Source organism: Mirounga angustirostris, unplaced genomic scaffold (genome assembly GCF_029215605.1).
Source record: "Mirounga angustirostris isolate CCGP_5_RB_7025 unplaced genomic scaffold, mMirAng1.0.hap1 SCAF_13, whole genome shotgun sequence".
NCBI classification, from domain to species: domain Eukaryota; kingdom Metazoa; phylum Chordata; class Mammalia; order Carnivora; family Phocidae; genus Mirounga; species Mirounga angustirostris.
Genome location: NW_026991721.1, coordinates 66,733,524 through 66,749,768, shown reverse-complemented (window position 1 = coordinate 66,749,768; position 16,245 = coordinate 66,733,524). Strand labels below are relative to the sequence as shown.

Here is a 16,245-nt window from a genome sequence, read left to right as displayed (position 1 = left end):
CAGAATGCTGGGATCATGACCTGAGCCCAAGGCAAACGCTTAACCAACTGAGCCACCCAGGTGCCCCATCTGACTCTTGATTTCGGTTCAGGTCATAATCTCAGGGTCGTGAAGCCCCATGTCAGGCTCCGCACTGAGTGTGGAGCCTGCTTAAGAGTGTATGTATAAATAAATATATGTATATATACACTTGGTCAACTTGCTCTTCAGTATTTTACAGTGCTATGGTGGAGACTGAAGGGTAGATATATAGCATGATAAAGGTGAATAGTGTAGGATAAAGAAAATGCTGTAGGGTCACAAGAAGGAGTCATGTTTCAGCTGGGAGGCCAGGGAACGTTGCCCCAATATAATGACAATTCAGGGCACAATTGTAAGATGCTTAGGATTTCACTGAGCAGAGTGGGAGGAAAGATGGGGAAAGAATTCAGACTTTGAGAGCAGAGGTATGAAGGGCAAGAAAATCAGGGAGAAATGGAGGATGTGTTTTGGAAAGAATAAGTACTCCCGTGTGGCTTGGCCATGGAGTGCGTTGAAAGAAGTGACAGGAGGAGTTTGGAAAGGTGGTTGGAGCCAAAGTCTCCTTGTGTGCAGTGTTAATAAAGGTGTCTGTTTCTAAGCTTGTAAGAGTCATTGAAGGTAGAGCATACTGGTAATGTTTACATTTTGAAAGTGGATTCTGATAGAAAGAGGTTTTTTTTTTTTTTAATTCTTATGTTAATCCCCATACATTACATCATTAGTTCTAGATGAAGTGTTCCATGATTCATTGTTTGTGCATAACACCCAGTGCTCCATGCAGAATGTGCCCTCCTCAATACCCACCACCAGGCTAACCCATCCTCCCATCCCCCTCCCCTCTAGAACGCTCAGTTTGTTTTTCAGAGTCCATCATCTCTCATGGTTCGTCCACCCCTCCAATTTCCCCCGCTTCATTCTTCCCCTCCCGCTACCTTCTTCTTTTTTTTTTTTCTTAACATATATTGCATTATTTGTTTCAGAGGTACAGATCTGAGATTCAACAGTCTTGCACAATTCACAGCGCTTACCAGAGCACATACCCTCCCCAGTGTCTATCACCCAGTCACCCCATCCCTCACACCCCACCCCCACTCCCAACAACACTCAGTTTGTTTCCTGCGATTAAGAATTCCTCATATCAGTGAGATCATATGATACATGTCTTTCTCTGTTTGACTTATTTCACTCAACATAATACCCTCTGGTTCCATCCACGTCGTTGCAAATGGCAAGATCTCATTCCTTTTGATGGCTGCATAATATTCCATTGTATATATATACCACTAGTTCTTTATCCATTCATCTGTCGATGGACATCTTGGCTCTTTCCACAGTTTGGCTATTGTGGACATTGCTGCTATAAACATCGGGGTGCACGTACCCCTTCGGATCCCTATTTTTGTATCTTTGGGGTAAATACCCAGTAGTGCAATTGCTGGATCATATGGTAGCTCTATTTTCAACGTTTTGAGGAACCTCCATACAGTTTTCCAGAGTGGCTGCACCAGCTTGCATTCCCACCAACAGTGTAGGAGGGTTCCCCTTTCTCCGCATCCCCGCCAACATCTGTTGTTTCCTGACTTATTAATTTTAGCCATTCTGACTGCTGTGAGTTGGTATCTCATTGAGGTTTTGATTTGGATTTCTCTGATGCCGAGCGATATTGAGCACTTTTTCATGTGTCTCTTGGCCATTTGGATGTCTTCTTTGGAAAAATGTCTGTTCATGTCTTCTGCCCATTTCTTGATTGGATTCTTTGTTCTTTGGGTGTTGAATTTGATGAGTTCTTTATAGATTTTGGATACTAGCCCTTTATCTGACATGTCATTTGCAAATATCTTCTCCCATTCTGTCGGTTGTCTTTTGGTTTTGTTGACTGTTCCCTTTGCTTTGCAAAAGATTTTTATCTTGATGAAGTCCCAAGAGTTCATTTTTGCCCTTGCTTCCCTTGCCTTTGGCGATGTTTCTAGGAAGAAGTTGCTGCGGCTGAGGTCAAAGAGGTTGCTGCCTGTGTTCTCCTTTAGGATTTTGATGGACTCCTGTCTCACATTGAGGTCTTTCAACCATTTGGAGTCTATTTTTGTGTGTGGTGTAAGGAAATGGTCCAGTTTCATTCTTCTGCATGTGGCTATCCAATTTTCCCAACACCCTTTGTTGAAGACACTATCTTTGTTCCATTGGACATTCTTTCCTGCTTTGTCGAAGATTAGTTGACCATAGAGCTCAGGGTCCATTTCTGGACTCTCTATTCTGTTCCCATTGATCTATGTGTCTGTTTTTGTGCCAGTACCATGCTGTCTTGATGATGACAGCTTTGTAATAGAGCTGGAAGTCCGGAATTGTGATGCCGCCAGCTTTGCTTGTCTTTTTCAACATTCCTCTGGCTATGCGGGGTCTTTTCTGGTTCCATACAAATTTTAGGATTATTTGTTCCATTTCTTTGAAAAAAGTGGATGGTATTTTGATGGGGATTGCATTGAATGTGTAGATTGCTCTAGGTAGCATTGACATCTTCACAATATTTGTTCTTCCAATCCATGAGCATGGAACGTTTTTCCATTTCTTTGTGTCTTCCTCAATTTCTTTCATGAGTATTTTATAGTTTTCTGAGTATAGATCCTTTGCCTCTTTGCTTAGATTTATTCCTAGGTATCTGATGGTTTTGGATGCAATTGTAAATGGGATCGACTCCTTAATTTCTCTTTCTTCTGTCTTGTTGTTGGTGTATAGGAATGCCACTGACTTCTGTGTATTGATTTTATATCCTGCCACTTTCCTGAATTCCTGTATGAGTTCTAGCAGTTTTGGGGTGGAGTCTTTGGGGTTTTCCACATAAAGTATCATATCATCTGCAAAGAGTGAGAGTTTGACTTCTTCTTTACCAATTTGGATGCCTTTGATTTCTCTTTGTTGTCTGATTGCTGTGGCTAGGACTTCCAATACTATGTTGAATAGCAGTGGTGATAGTGGACATCCTGCCACGTTCCTGACCTTAGGGGGAAAGCTCTCAGTTTTTCCCCATTGAGAATGATATTTGCTGTATGTTTTTCATAGATGGCTTTTATGATATTGAGGTATGTACCCTCTATCCCTATACTCTGAAAAGTTTTGATCAAGAAAGGATGCTGTACTTTGTCAAAAGCTTTTTCTGCATCTATTGAGAGGATCATATGATTCTTGTTCTTTCTTCTGTTAATGTATTGGATGATGTTGATTCATTTGCGGATGTTGAACCAACCTTGCAGCCCAGGGATAAATCCCACTTGGTCATGCTGAATAATCCTTTTAATGTACTGTTGGATCCTATTGGCTAGTATTTTGGTGAGAATTTTTGCATCCATGTTCATCAGGGATATTGGTCTGTAATTCTCCTTTTTGATGGGGTCTTTGTGTGGTTTTGGGATCAAGGTAATGCTGGCCTCATAAAATGAGTTTGGAAGTTTTCCTTCCGTTTCTATTTTTTGGAACAGTTTCAGAAGAATAGGTATTAATTCTTCTTGAAATGTTTGGTAGAATTCCCCTGGGAAGCCATCTGGCTCTGGGCTTTTGTTTTTTGGGAGATTTTTGATGACTGCTTCAATTTCCTTAGTGGTTATAGGTCTGTTCAGGTTTTCTATTTCATCCTGGTTCAGTTTGGTAGTTGATACATCTCTAGGAATGCATCCATCTCTTTCAGGTTATCTAATATGCTGGCATAGAGTTGCTCATAATGTGTTCTTATAATTGTTTGTATTTCTTTGCTGTTGGTTGTGATCTGTCCTCTTTCATTCATGATTTTGTTGATTTGGGTCATTTCTCTTCTCTTTTTGATAAGTCTGGCCAGGGGTTTATCAATCTTGTTAATTCTTTCAAAGAACCAGCTCCTAGTTTCATTGATCTGTTCTACTGTTCTTTTAGTTTCTATTTCATTGATTTCTGCTCTGATCTTTATGATTTCTCTTCTCCTGCTAGGTTTAGGCATTATTTGCTGTTCTTTCTCCAGCTCCTTTAGGTGTCGGGTTAGGTTGTGTACTTGAGACCTTTCTTGTTTCTTGAGAAAGGCTTGTATTTCTATATACTTTCCTCTTAGGACTGCCTTTGCTGCATCCCAAAGATTTTGAACAGTTGTGTTTTCATTTTCATTGGTTTCCATGTATTTTTAAAATTCTTCTTTAATTTCCTGGTTGACCCATTCATGACCCATGCTCTTTAGCCTCCATGTATTTGAGTTCTTTCCGACTTTCCTCTTGTGATTGAGTTCTAGTTTCAAAGCATTGTGGTCTGAAAATAGGCAGGGAATGATCCCAATCTTTTGGTACCGGTTGAGACCTGATTTATGTCCTAGGATGTGATCTATTCTGGAGAATGTTCCGTGGGCACGAGAGAAGAATGTGTATTCCGTTGCTTTGGGGTGGAATGTTCTGAATATGTCTGTGAAGTCCATTTGGTCCAGTGTGTCATTTAAAGTCTTTATTTCCTTGTTGATCTTTTGCTTAGACGATCTGTCCATTTCAGTGAGGGGGTGTTAAAGTCCCCCACTATTATTGTATTGTTGTCGATGTGTTTCTTTGCTTTTGTTATTAATTGCCTTATATAATTGGCTGCTCCCATGTTAGGGGCATAGATATTTACAATTGTTAGATCTTCTTGTTGGATAGACCCTTTAAGTAGGATATAATGTCCTTCCTCATCTCTTATTACAGTCTTTGCTTTAAAATCTAATTTGTCTGATATAAGGATTGCCACCCCAGCTTTCTTTTGGTGTCCATTAGCATGGTAAATGGTTTTCCACCCCCTCACTTTCAATCTGGGGGTGTCTTTGGTTCTAAAATGAGTCTCTTGCAGACAGCATATCGATGGGTCTTGTTTTTTAATCCAGTCTGTTAGCCTGTGTCTTTTGATTGGGGCATTTAGCCCATTTACATTCAGGGTAACTATTGAAAGATAGGAATTTAGTGCCATTGTATTGCTTGTAAGGTGACTGTTACTGTATATTGTCTGTGTTCCTTTCTGGTCTATGTTGCTTTTAGGCTCTCTCTTTGCTTAGAGGACCCCTTTCAAGATTTCCTGTAGGGCTGGTTTTGTGTTTGCAAATTCCTTTAGTTTTTGTTTGTCCTGGAAGCTTTTTATCTCTCCTTCAATTTTCTTTTTTTTTTTTTTAAGATTTTATTTTTTGTGAGAGAGAGAATGAGAGACAGAGAACATGAATGGGAGGAGGGTCAGAGGGAGAAGCAGACTCCCTGCTGAGCAGGGAGCCTGATGTGGCACTCGATCCCGGGACTCCAGGATCATTACCTGAGCCGAAGGCAGTCGCTTAACCAACTGAGCCACCCGGGCGCCCTCTCCTTCAATTTTCAATGACAGTCTAGCTGGATAGAGTATTCTTGGCTGCATATTTTTCTCATTTAGTGCTCTGAATATATCCTGCCAGTCCTTTCTGGCCTGCCAGGTCTCTGTGGATAGGTCTGTTGCCAATCTAATGTTTCTACCCTTGTAGGTTACATAACTCTTCTCCCGAGCTGCTTTCAGGATTTTCTCTTTGTCTATGAGACTCGTAAGTTTTACTTTTAGATGTCGGGGAGTTGACCTATTTTTATTGATTTTGAGAGGGGTTCTCTGTGCTTCCTGGATTTTCATGCCTGTTTCTTTCCCCAAATTAGGGAAGTTCTCTGCTATAATTTGCTCCATTATACCTTCTGCCCCTCTCTCTCTTTCTTCTTCTTCTGGGATCCCAATTATTCTAATGTTGTTTCATCTTATGGCATCGCTTATCTCTCGAATTCTGCCCTCGTGATCCAGTAGTTGTTTATCTCTCTTTTTCTCAGCTTCTTTATTTTCCATCATTTCATCTTCTATATTACTGATTCTCTCTTCTGCCTCATTTATTCTAGCAGTTAGCACCCCCGTTTTTTTTGCACCTCATTAATAGCCTTTTTGATTTCTACTTGGTTGGATTTTAGCTCTTTTACTTCTCCAGAAAGGGTTTCTCTAATCACTTCCATATTTTTTTCAAGCCCAGCTAGTATCTTTAAAGTGATGATTCTGAACTCTAGATCTGACATCGTACTAATGTCCGTATTGAGTAGTTCCCTGGCAGTCGGTACTACCTCTTGTTCTTTTTGTTGAGGTGATTTTTTCCGTCTTGTCATTTTGTGCAGAGGAGAATAGATGAATGAGAGAACAAAATGCTAGCAGAGTAACCATGTCCCCAGAAAATATACTCTAAACAAATCAGAAAAGACCTGAAGCAGTGGGATAAAAAAGGGAAAGAGAGAAAAAAGAAAAAGGAAAAGATAAAGATAAAAACAAAAACAAACAAAACAAAACAACAACAACAACAAAAAAAGCAGAATGTGATCAAATATGATCAGGCTGGTATATAGATCAGTGCCACACACTAGATTTGTGGTGTATTTTGGTCTTTTAGAAGAAAGTGCCTCCCAAAATTTTAAAGAACGAAAAACTTATATATGTACAAAAATAAGGGTTGATATGATGAAGGGATGGAATATGACTGTAAAAATGGAAATTATAAAAAATTTTATAAAAGGAATTGATAAGAAGTTGTTTGAAAAAAGAAAGAAGAGGATTTAAAAAAAAAGAAAAAAAAAAGGGCGAGGATGTGATCAGGCAGGGGAATGGAAAACACCATATACTAGAGATTTAGGGTATATTTAATCTGTTAGAAGAAACTATCTTAAAATTTTAAAGAGAGAACAACTTATATATATAAGCCAAAAATATGGGTAACTACTATGAAGGGATAGAATATGACTCTAAAAATGAAAAATAAAATTGTTTTTTTTTTTTTAAAGGGATTGATAAGATGTTGGTTGAAAAAGGGAAAAAGAAAAATTCAAAAAGAAATAAAAAGACAAAAAGACAGTTAAAAAAAAATTAACTTTGAAAGACTAAAGAATCATGGTAAAAAAGCCGTGAATCCTATGTGCAGTAGTCCCCTAGCGCTGGAGTTCTGCCGTTCTCATTGATCGGTAAACTTGGTCTTGGCTGGGTGTTCTCGCTGATCGTCTGGGGAGGGGCCTGTTGCCGTGGTTTCCAAATGTCTCTGCTGGAGGCGGAATTGCCCCGCCCTTGCCCCGTCCTGGCTAAGTAATCTGCTTGGGTTTGCTCTCTGGGCTTTTGTTCCCTGCGAGCTTTCCGTACAGCTTTGGAGGCGGAGAGTGAAAATGGCGGCCTCCCAATCTCCGCCCCGGAGGAGCCGAGAACTCGGGGCCCCGCTGCTCAGTGAGCCCCCAGAGAAAAGCCGTCAGTCACTCCCGTCTCCCCGGTGTCCGGCCGCACTCCGTGCTCACCCGGCCTGTGACCGCGCGTTTCTATCTCTTGCACCGACCCCGGGTGGAGTCTCCAAACCCAGCAGATCCCTGCGGTGCACTCCCGCGCGGCTCCTCCCGGGGGAGGAAGGTGAGTCTCCCTGGATCTGCCGCTTGTTGGGTCCCTGCTGGAGGAGCAGGGGCCCGACTGTGCCGCGGATCACGGTTTATGGCCACCTCTAGCTGAGAGCCCGCGCCTGGGCTCCGCCTCTGCAGCCGGCTTCCCTGCTCCGTTACCTGGGAGCTCTGCCACACTCAGGCACCCCCGGTCTTTCTGTGACCCCGAGGGTCCTGAGACCACACTGTCCCGGAGGGTTCCACTCCCTGCTTAGCCACCAGAGTGACGTCCCTCAGCGGAGCAGACTTTTAAAAGTTCTGATTTTGTGCTCCGTGGTTCTATGACTTGCCAGAAGCGGCTGACGGAGGCCCCTCCCCCGCTGTCTATCCTCCCGAATATCGCCTCGGATTCACTTCTCCACACGTCCTACCTTCTAGAAAGTGGTCGCTTTTCTGATGAGAGAGTTGTTGCTCTTCTTTTCTTCGATCTCCTGTTGAGTTTGTAGGTGTTCAGAATGGTTTGATCCCTATCCAGCTGAATTCCTGAGAGGAGACGAAATCCAGGTCTCCTACTCCTCCGCCATCTTGCTCCGACCCCCCAGAAATAGAGTTTTAAGACTTCACCTAGGGAGTGCTTAAAAACAGATTCCTGGGCCCCACACAAAACTAGAAGAGTAAGAATCTCTGAAGAGTAGGGCCCAGGAATGGGTATTCTCTAAATACCTAAGAGGATTTTTCTTTACAGCTTTATTGAGATATAATTGGCATATTAACATTGTGTAGATTTAAGCTGTACAACATGATGGTTTAATATACTTATATATTTCAAAATGATTACCACAGTAGGATGAACACCTCCATCACCTCACATAATTAGCATTTTTCTGGTATGTGGTGAGAATACTTAAGAGCTACTCTCTTAGAAGCTGGCAAGTATATAATCACCATACTGTGCATTAGATCTCCAGAACTTATTTATCTTATAACTGGAAGTTTATACCCTTTGGCCAACATCTCCCTGTATCTTCTACTCCCAGTCCTGGCAACTGCCTTTCTACTCTCTGTTTTACAAGTTTGGCTTTTTTCTTTTTTTTTTTTTTAGAGAGAGAACAGATGAGTGGTGGGGGGTAGGTGAGGAGGGGCAGAAGGAGAGGGAGAAAGAGAATCCCAAGCAGCCTCCATGCCCATCCTGGAGCCCAATGTGGTGCTCGATCTCATGACCTGAACTGAAATCAAGAGTCAGATGCTTAAACGACTGAGCCACCCAGGTGCCCCTACAAGTTTGGCTTTTTTGGATTCCACATATAAATGAGATCATACAGTATTTTTTTCTCTGACTTAATTCACCTAGTATAATGCTGTCATTGCTTTTGTCCAAGTTGTTGCAAAAGGCAGGATTTCCTTCTTTTCCATGGCTGATAATATTCCACTCTATGTATACACTACATTTGCTTTATTCATTCCTTCACTGATGGACACTTAAGAGGTTTCCATGTCACTTCTTATGAACAATGCTGCAGTGAACATGGGGGTGCAGACAGCTCTTGAAGATGGTAATTTCATTTCCTTCTGATGGATGCCCATCTAGTGATCTCTTATGTTGCCAGAATTTCTGAAGACCTGTGTTTATATTTATTTTAAAGGATAGCAGGAGTGACGAGACCTGAGATCTTGAGAGCCTCAGTTAGGAAGCTGTCAGGGCTCCCGGTGAGGGCCTGAATGGGAGCAGTAGCAGTGCTGATGGGGGGGGATCAGGACCTGCTTCAGAAACAGAAGCATTGGTAGAATGTTGGAGACCCTTTAGGCAGAGGGGTGAGGAAAGAGTCAGAAGATGATTTGAAGCTACCGCTCTGGGGGGCAGTGTTACTAGTGATGCTAAGAACTGGAGGGAACACCGGGGCATAGCAGGTGAAGAGCAGGATGCCTGCATCCGAGGAGGATGATTAGAGGGCTTCCCAGAGGCAGTAATGAATTTAGTTTCAGGTATCCAAACCACTATTTTACCAATGAGGAGAACTGAGGTTCAGAATGCTACCTCACTGAGCTCACAGAGCTATTAGGTTAGTGGTGGAGTGGTAAAAGAATGTGCCCAGGTTAATAGAACACCAACTCGCTTCCTCCTGTTGTTTCTATGCCTATGTAGAGGATTTCCGGCTTGGTTATGCCCACTGAGAACATCTCTAGAGTACTAATTACCAAGTGAAAATATCATTAAATACACATTATGACTGTATTGCCTGTGTATATTTTTAGCTGAGTCTGTGACACCAAGTGGACCATTTAAGGCTGTTGGGAGAGAAACCAAGCATTGATTTACTAGGAATATTTTAACTCTAGAAACAGGAAAGCAGGAAGGGACCTTAGAAGTCAGCCAGAACAAATTCATTTTACAGGTGAGGAAACTGAGTCTCAAAAAGAGAAATGCATTTGTCTAAGGCTGCACTGGTAACCAGTGATTAAGACAAAGACCCATGTCTTCTGGCCGTTCAATTTATTGCCTTCTGCAGCAAGATTTTCCAAATGATTACTGCAGCCATTGTATTAACTTTTGTGATTCGGTTCATTGCTTTATCATTTAACTTTCCTGGAAGCTGGACACTGAATCATGAATCACATTGACATGGCCATGGATGTGTGTGTAGAGTCTAAGAGAAATGGAAGCCTACATATGGTGAATTGGATAATTTTCGGTGCAGGCATCCAGTATGACACGTCTTAGTTTAGAAGTTCCTCAAGGGCAAAAAACTATGTATTTGCAGCACAAAACACAGAGCCTGGACCATATTAGCTATTCAGTAAATGTGTGTTGAATGAGTGATCTAAGCCCACTGGGAATTTTTGAACTATGTTTTTTTGTTTGTTTGTTTGAAGTAAATTACCTATGATGAATTCATCAGGTCTCTACATTGCCCATATGTAGGCACTCATGAAAAGTCACATGGTTCTCATTCTTTTAATAAGAAACAGCAGAGAGAGCTATCAGCTGACAAAGAAGGATAAAATGTGAGCACTGGAAATGCCCTTGTCTGAATGTGACCTCTCGCCGGAACACCGGATATACAAACTTTTCAAGTCTGCGAGCCCAGTGACCTTAATATACAAAGATCACTTTTTTTCTCCTTGTTCCTGATCTAGCACACTTACCCTCACAAACTCAAACACACACAGACACATACACACAAACACACAGATTGTCCTTTTTGAATTCCTACAAAGGTGTTAAGCCTATACATAGCTTTTTTGCATAGTCTTAAAAACGACCCTTTGCCATATATTTGAACTGTAAAAATCTTTCTTCTTGAGGACCTCCTTAATCTACTATGAAAACCTCTGGACAAGCAGATTATTGAATAACCCATGACTTTGCCTTTCATCTGATTAGTTCCTGCAAGGGATCATAAGACAACTGCACAAAGCCCAAAGGCCTTTCAGAGTCCTGAATGATCACAGAGGGCTTTTTTTCCCCCTATCTTCCTGAAATGTCATGGCCATCCTGAGCAGTATCAAAGGGGATCACTGTATTAGGAACCAAGAAAGGAAAGGAAATAAAAGAAATTTAAAACTCATTTGGGAGAAATGAAAGTTCAACTGTGGGTTGTGTGTCATATGAAGAGTATTATGCCACTTTCTTTCATCGGCTAGATGATTGTGGGGGGACAAAGAAAAGCTTCTGTGGTAAAACCCGTGTAAGAAATGTTTTAGGGTCATCATGTGCTGACCCTTACAGAATGCTCTTCTCTCCACTGATACAAGTATGAACACACAGGCTCACCCACTAGGACCACTAGGGCGCCAGACTTGACCTGCGTCCATTTTCACTAAGTGCTCATGGATCATGTCCTCACAATCTGCAATGCTCATGCCCATGTGACTATAACAACCTGCAAAGAGGTTTTTTTTTTAAGATTTACTTATTTATTTGACAGAGAGAGAGACAGTGAGAATAAGCAGGGGGAGCTGCAGAGGGAGAGGGAGAAGCAGGCTCCCTGCCAAGCAGGGAGTGTAATGTGGGGCTCGATTCCAGGATCCCGGGATTACAACCTGAGCCAAAGGCAGACGCTTAACTGATTGAGCCACTCAGGTGCCCACAAAATGTGAATTAAAACTCACCATCACAACACCTTGTGCTCAAAGTTAGTGTGAAGTGTTCCTTTTTTTTTTTTTAAAGATTTTATTTTTTATTTATTTATTTGAGACAGAGAGAATGAGAGAGAGAGCATATGAGAGGGGGGAGGGTCAGAGGGAGAAGCAGACTCCCTGCCGAGCAGGGAGGCTGATGCGGGACTCGATCCCGGGACTCCAGGATCATGACCTGAGCTGAAGGCAGTCGCTCAACCAACTGAGCCACCCAGGCGCCCAGTGTGAAGTGTTCTTAGAGATGTTGACCTGGACCTGGTATTTTCTTAGATACCCACCAGTTTCGTGATTTTATTCTTTTTGCAACAAGTTGGCTTATTAAATACACACTTCACTTTGCTTTAATTTATATAACTTTATAAGATTCTTACCATAAATAAATGACCAAATCAGAATAAAAGGCCTTTGTGTGGTCCTACACTTCTGGAGTTTTGGATTCAAAAAATACAAACCCAGTCTTCATTAGCTCCTGTCTTCAGCTACTACTAATGGCTAGAGTTATAAGCAAAAGGATTCATTTCATTTTATTAATCAGCAGAAATCCCAGTAATTTTTTGCCATAAATTCTGCTCTGGAACTCTGATTTCACTACCTACATCATATTGTCTTTCATAATTTTTAACATGCTGGAGAAAGGCAGGGAAATCTCAATGGCCAGTTAGTTCTATGGTCCCATGCTGGGTGCTTTCCATATGTTCATTCATTTCATCCACATGACAGCCCTGTGAGGTACACATTATTGCTGCCATTTTGCAGATGAGGAAGGCTAACCTTAGAGTGTTTAACAAACTGGCCAACATTCACTTAAAAAATTAAGAATCAGAGCAAAAGTGATTCTAGCTGATTGGTCTAAATAAGACCAATGCCTGCCTGCTTCTCTCTCTCTCTCTTTCTCTGTCCAAGGGCTTTTCTTATGCAACAGATTGTAGAGTACTTAAGGCCATCTAGTTTACTGTTGTATTCCAAGCATGTAGTCCGGACACTGGCATCGATATAAATATCTGTTATCTGTTTAGTTGCGTTGAGTGGGACACTCTTGGTACATAAGCCTGGAGGAGAGATAGTCTAAGACTAATGATTTAGTAGTTGAGAATATTCAATGTTGGCAAATGACTATGGGCTCTGGATTCAAAAAGATTTGAATCTCAATTCAGATTTGAATTCCAACTTCCAAAGCGCACCATCTGTATAATTTGAACAAGTTACTTAGCCTCTTGAGGTCCCAACATTCTCACTGTAAAATGGGGATAGTAATTGTACCTTCATGATTGTGTAAACTGCATTTCTGATGGTTAGTAAATATAAATAAATGCTAGCTACTACTACCCTTAAGTGGATTGACTGTGGGTGCCTTTTAACATACTACATAATTTAGTTATATTTATTATGTTTATAATTTATAATTTATCACCCATTAAAATGTAAACTCCATAATGGCAGAGATTTTCATGTTTTAATCATTGTATCCCAAGTGCTTAGAGCAGTTTTGTCCAGTAGAACATTCAGGGATAATGGAAATGTTCTATACTAGAGTCGTCTAATCCTATAGCCACTGGCCACACGTGGTTACTAAACACTTGAAATGTAGGTAGCTAGTGTGACTGAGGAACTGAATTGTAAACTCTATTTAATTTTAATTAATTAAACCTAAGTAGCTGTGTGTGACTAGTGGCATGCTGTACTAGCACACTTCTAGAACCTTACATGGTATGCAGAAGTTTTAGTAAATAAATACTTGTTAAATGAATGAATCCCTTCTGGACTCAAAGATCAAAAACAAAGCTGCATGATTGTATATTCAGCTCACTCTAAAGATGAGCACTGGAGAACTTTCCTGAGTGATCTGCTCACACTGGAGGCCTCATGAGGTTCCAATATGTGATTTCATTTACAATTGTAATAAGGTTTTGATTTCTATTTCTTTTTGGTGATAGGTCAAGAAAGATTTGGAAACATGACAAGGGTCTATTACCGAGAAGCTATGGGTGCATTTATTGTCTTCGATGTCACCAGGCCAGCTACATTTGAAGCAGTGACAAAGTGGAAAAGTGATTTGGACTCAAAGTTAAGTCTCCCTAATGGCAAACCAGTTTCCGTGGTTTTGTTGGCCAACAAATGTGACCAGGGGAAGGACGTGCTCATGAACAATGGCCTCAAGATGGACCAGTTCTGCAAGGAGCACGGTTTCGTAGGATGGTTTGAAACATCAGCAAAGGTAATGTGAACTTAAAGGAGAAATGTATTAGGCAAGAGTCAGAAAGAAAATAATCATATGATCATTGTCATCATCATGATGATATTAATATGTGTTTGTCTAGTGATTTATAGTTCCCAAATTGCTTGAAGCTCTTACTCATCTCAAGGGGATGAGTGGGCAGGGCAGAAATTACTATCCACAATTTAAGATGATTTTGGCTAAGAGAGCAAAAAGCGACTTGTACGTGGTCTCAGTGATAATGGTTAATAACTGTTTGTTTATTGAGTGCTTATTATGTGTCGGGCATATTTTATATGCATTTTCTCATTTAGTCCTCACACAACCCTATTAGGTAAGTATGATTTTAGAGTAAATGAAAGAAATGGGCCTTGCATTCAATGTCACTGCCTTATTCATGTATTAATTAATTTTTACTCCATCAATATTTAATATGTTCTTCTGTATGTCAGGAATTGTGCTTTGCCCTAGAAGTGAAAAGATGGCAAGAATGTGGAACTATCACATTGGGAATACTGGAATAGTGGAGTGAGAGAGTAGACAGCAAGTGTAATTGCGAAGAATATCGTGTTGTTTGGCACTTCTCACTTTTCTGGGGGGCAGAGGAGTAGCAGGATGTGAGGAAGAATCAGAGCTAGAAGATGAAGAACCCGATGTGGCATGATAAGGATATTATCTTCTGCCCCATGCTGCTATCTCATTTGTCAGAGATATCTCATTTGCTCTACTTCCTTTTGTTTTTGCTTATATTTTTGTATCTCAGTATTAGAGAGAGAGAAAAAAGCTTTTATAGTAAATTTTGAAAGTTAAAAAAAGCATATATTAAAAAAATAAATGTTTCACTGTATTTTTCTGCTATTTCCTGTGTGCATATATTTTACATTAAAACATATGAAATAATTTATGTTTTATATTTATAAATGAATTGTATATTGAAATAGATATATATTTATATAATATGTATTTATTTTACATATAAATATATAAATATATTTTACATTACTAGGATTGCATTCTGTATAGTTTTATATCATAATTTTCCCATTTTTATTTATTTGTGGAAAACATATTAAAGACTTATGGAGCACAGGCACTGTGCTAGTTGCTTGGGATTCAGCTATGAATAAGATAGGCATTGTCTCTGTACTTATGGAAATCACACTAAGGCCTTATTGCAAACATTCATGCAATCATTTGAGAATGGTTTGAAAATATAACGTGAATGGATGTCATTCAAATAGACTGAGGAGGAATCTCTGACCTGTTTTATGCTGGAGAGCAGAATGGACTAATTTTCCTCAGGGACTAGGGAAAGATAGACAGGAGGCAGATCAACCTGGAGACCGAGTAACACGGTAGTCGTTGCATTCCTATGGGAAAATGGCAAGGCTTTGAACGAGGGAAAATGCTATAGGGATAGGAAAGAAAAACCTGATTTGAGACTCTCACTGAAGGGTTTTTTTTTTTTTTAAGGTAATTATTTATTTATTTTGAGAGAGAGCGAGAGGGAGCAAGCACAAGCAGGGGGAGGGGCAGAGGGAGAGGTAGAAGCAGGCTCCTCGCTGAGTGGAGAGCCCAACATGCGGCTCGATCCCAGGACCCTGGGATTAGGACCTGAGCCAAAGGCAGACACTCAACCAACTGAGCCACCCAGGTGCCCCTCGCTGAAGTTTAAACACCGGCGGGGATTAGGCAACTGCGTGGGGTTGAGGGATGATGGAGATGGAGAAGAGGGTGGTGGTGCCAACTTTCTCGGTCATAGTTGGGATGCTTTTTTGTTCTGGCAACATGCCCTGGATGGTCTCAGTGTCTCCCTCCTCTCTCTGGTATCTCTGAGCTGGCCTGTATCTGGAAGTTGCTACTTCCAGAAGTTCCTGGGTTTCTTGCCTTCCTTCTTGGAACCACGGCACACTAGTATGCTTTTCTCCTTCTCTCTTCCAAAACCCTTTGTTTCCCCTATTTCTTAGGATTTTTCCTTTGATTCAGGACACAGTATCCATCATTTGCTGTTGTCTTTCTACTTTTCTTGTCAATGAACCCTTTTGGTTTGTTTGTTTGAGGGATGATTCCTGTAAAGAGAGAAATGCAGAGCAAAACTCACAGGTCTTATGAGGTTACAGAATTTTGAGAAATATGACTTTGTTTTTTGAATGCGGGGCTTGAACTCATGACCCCGAGATCAAGACCTGGGCAGAGATTAAGAGTCAGATGCTCAACCGACTGAGCCACTCAGGCACCCCAGAAATATGACATTTTTTATAGCTTGATTTTTGGACGTTAGTCTGGCTTTTTTCATTTTAAATGGCAAAATTCATGTGACTTCACCTATTCTCCTTATTCCTTAGCTCCACACTCAATTTTATTCCATGGCTTCTGCATATTCCTTCAAATTCCTTTCTTTCAAAAGAATTGCTCTTCTGCCTGGAAACTCCACGTACAGGGGTAGGAGAGTAGGATTTTAGAGAAATCCTTTTCTCAATAGGTTACTTTCCATCTAAAGGGCAA

General features: G+C 40.9%; 1 protein-coding gene across 2 annotated transcripts in view; it reads left to right on the top strand.

Annotated features, from left to right (window-relative positions):
- Window positions 1–16,245, top strand: part of RAB38 (RAB38, member RAS oncogene family) — a 150,994-nt gene that overhangs the window by 18,671 nt on the left and 116,078 nt on the right. For both annotated transcript variants that reach the window (XM_064577119.1, XM_064577118.1), the window contains exon 2: window positions 13,460–13,740. In XM_064577119.1, the coding sequence (XP_064433189.1) occupies window positions 13,460–13,740 (281 nt within the window). The remainder of the gene's footprint in view (window positions 1–13,459; window positions 13,741–16,245) is intronic.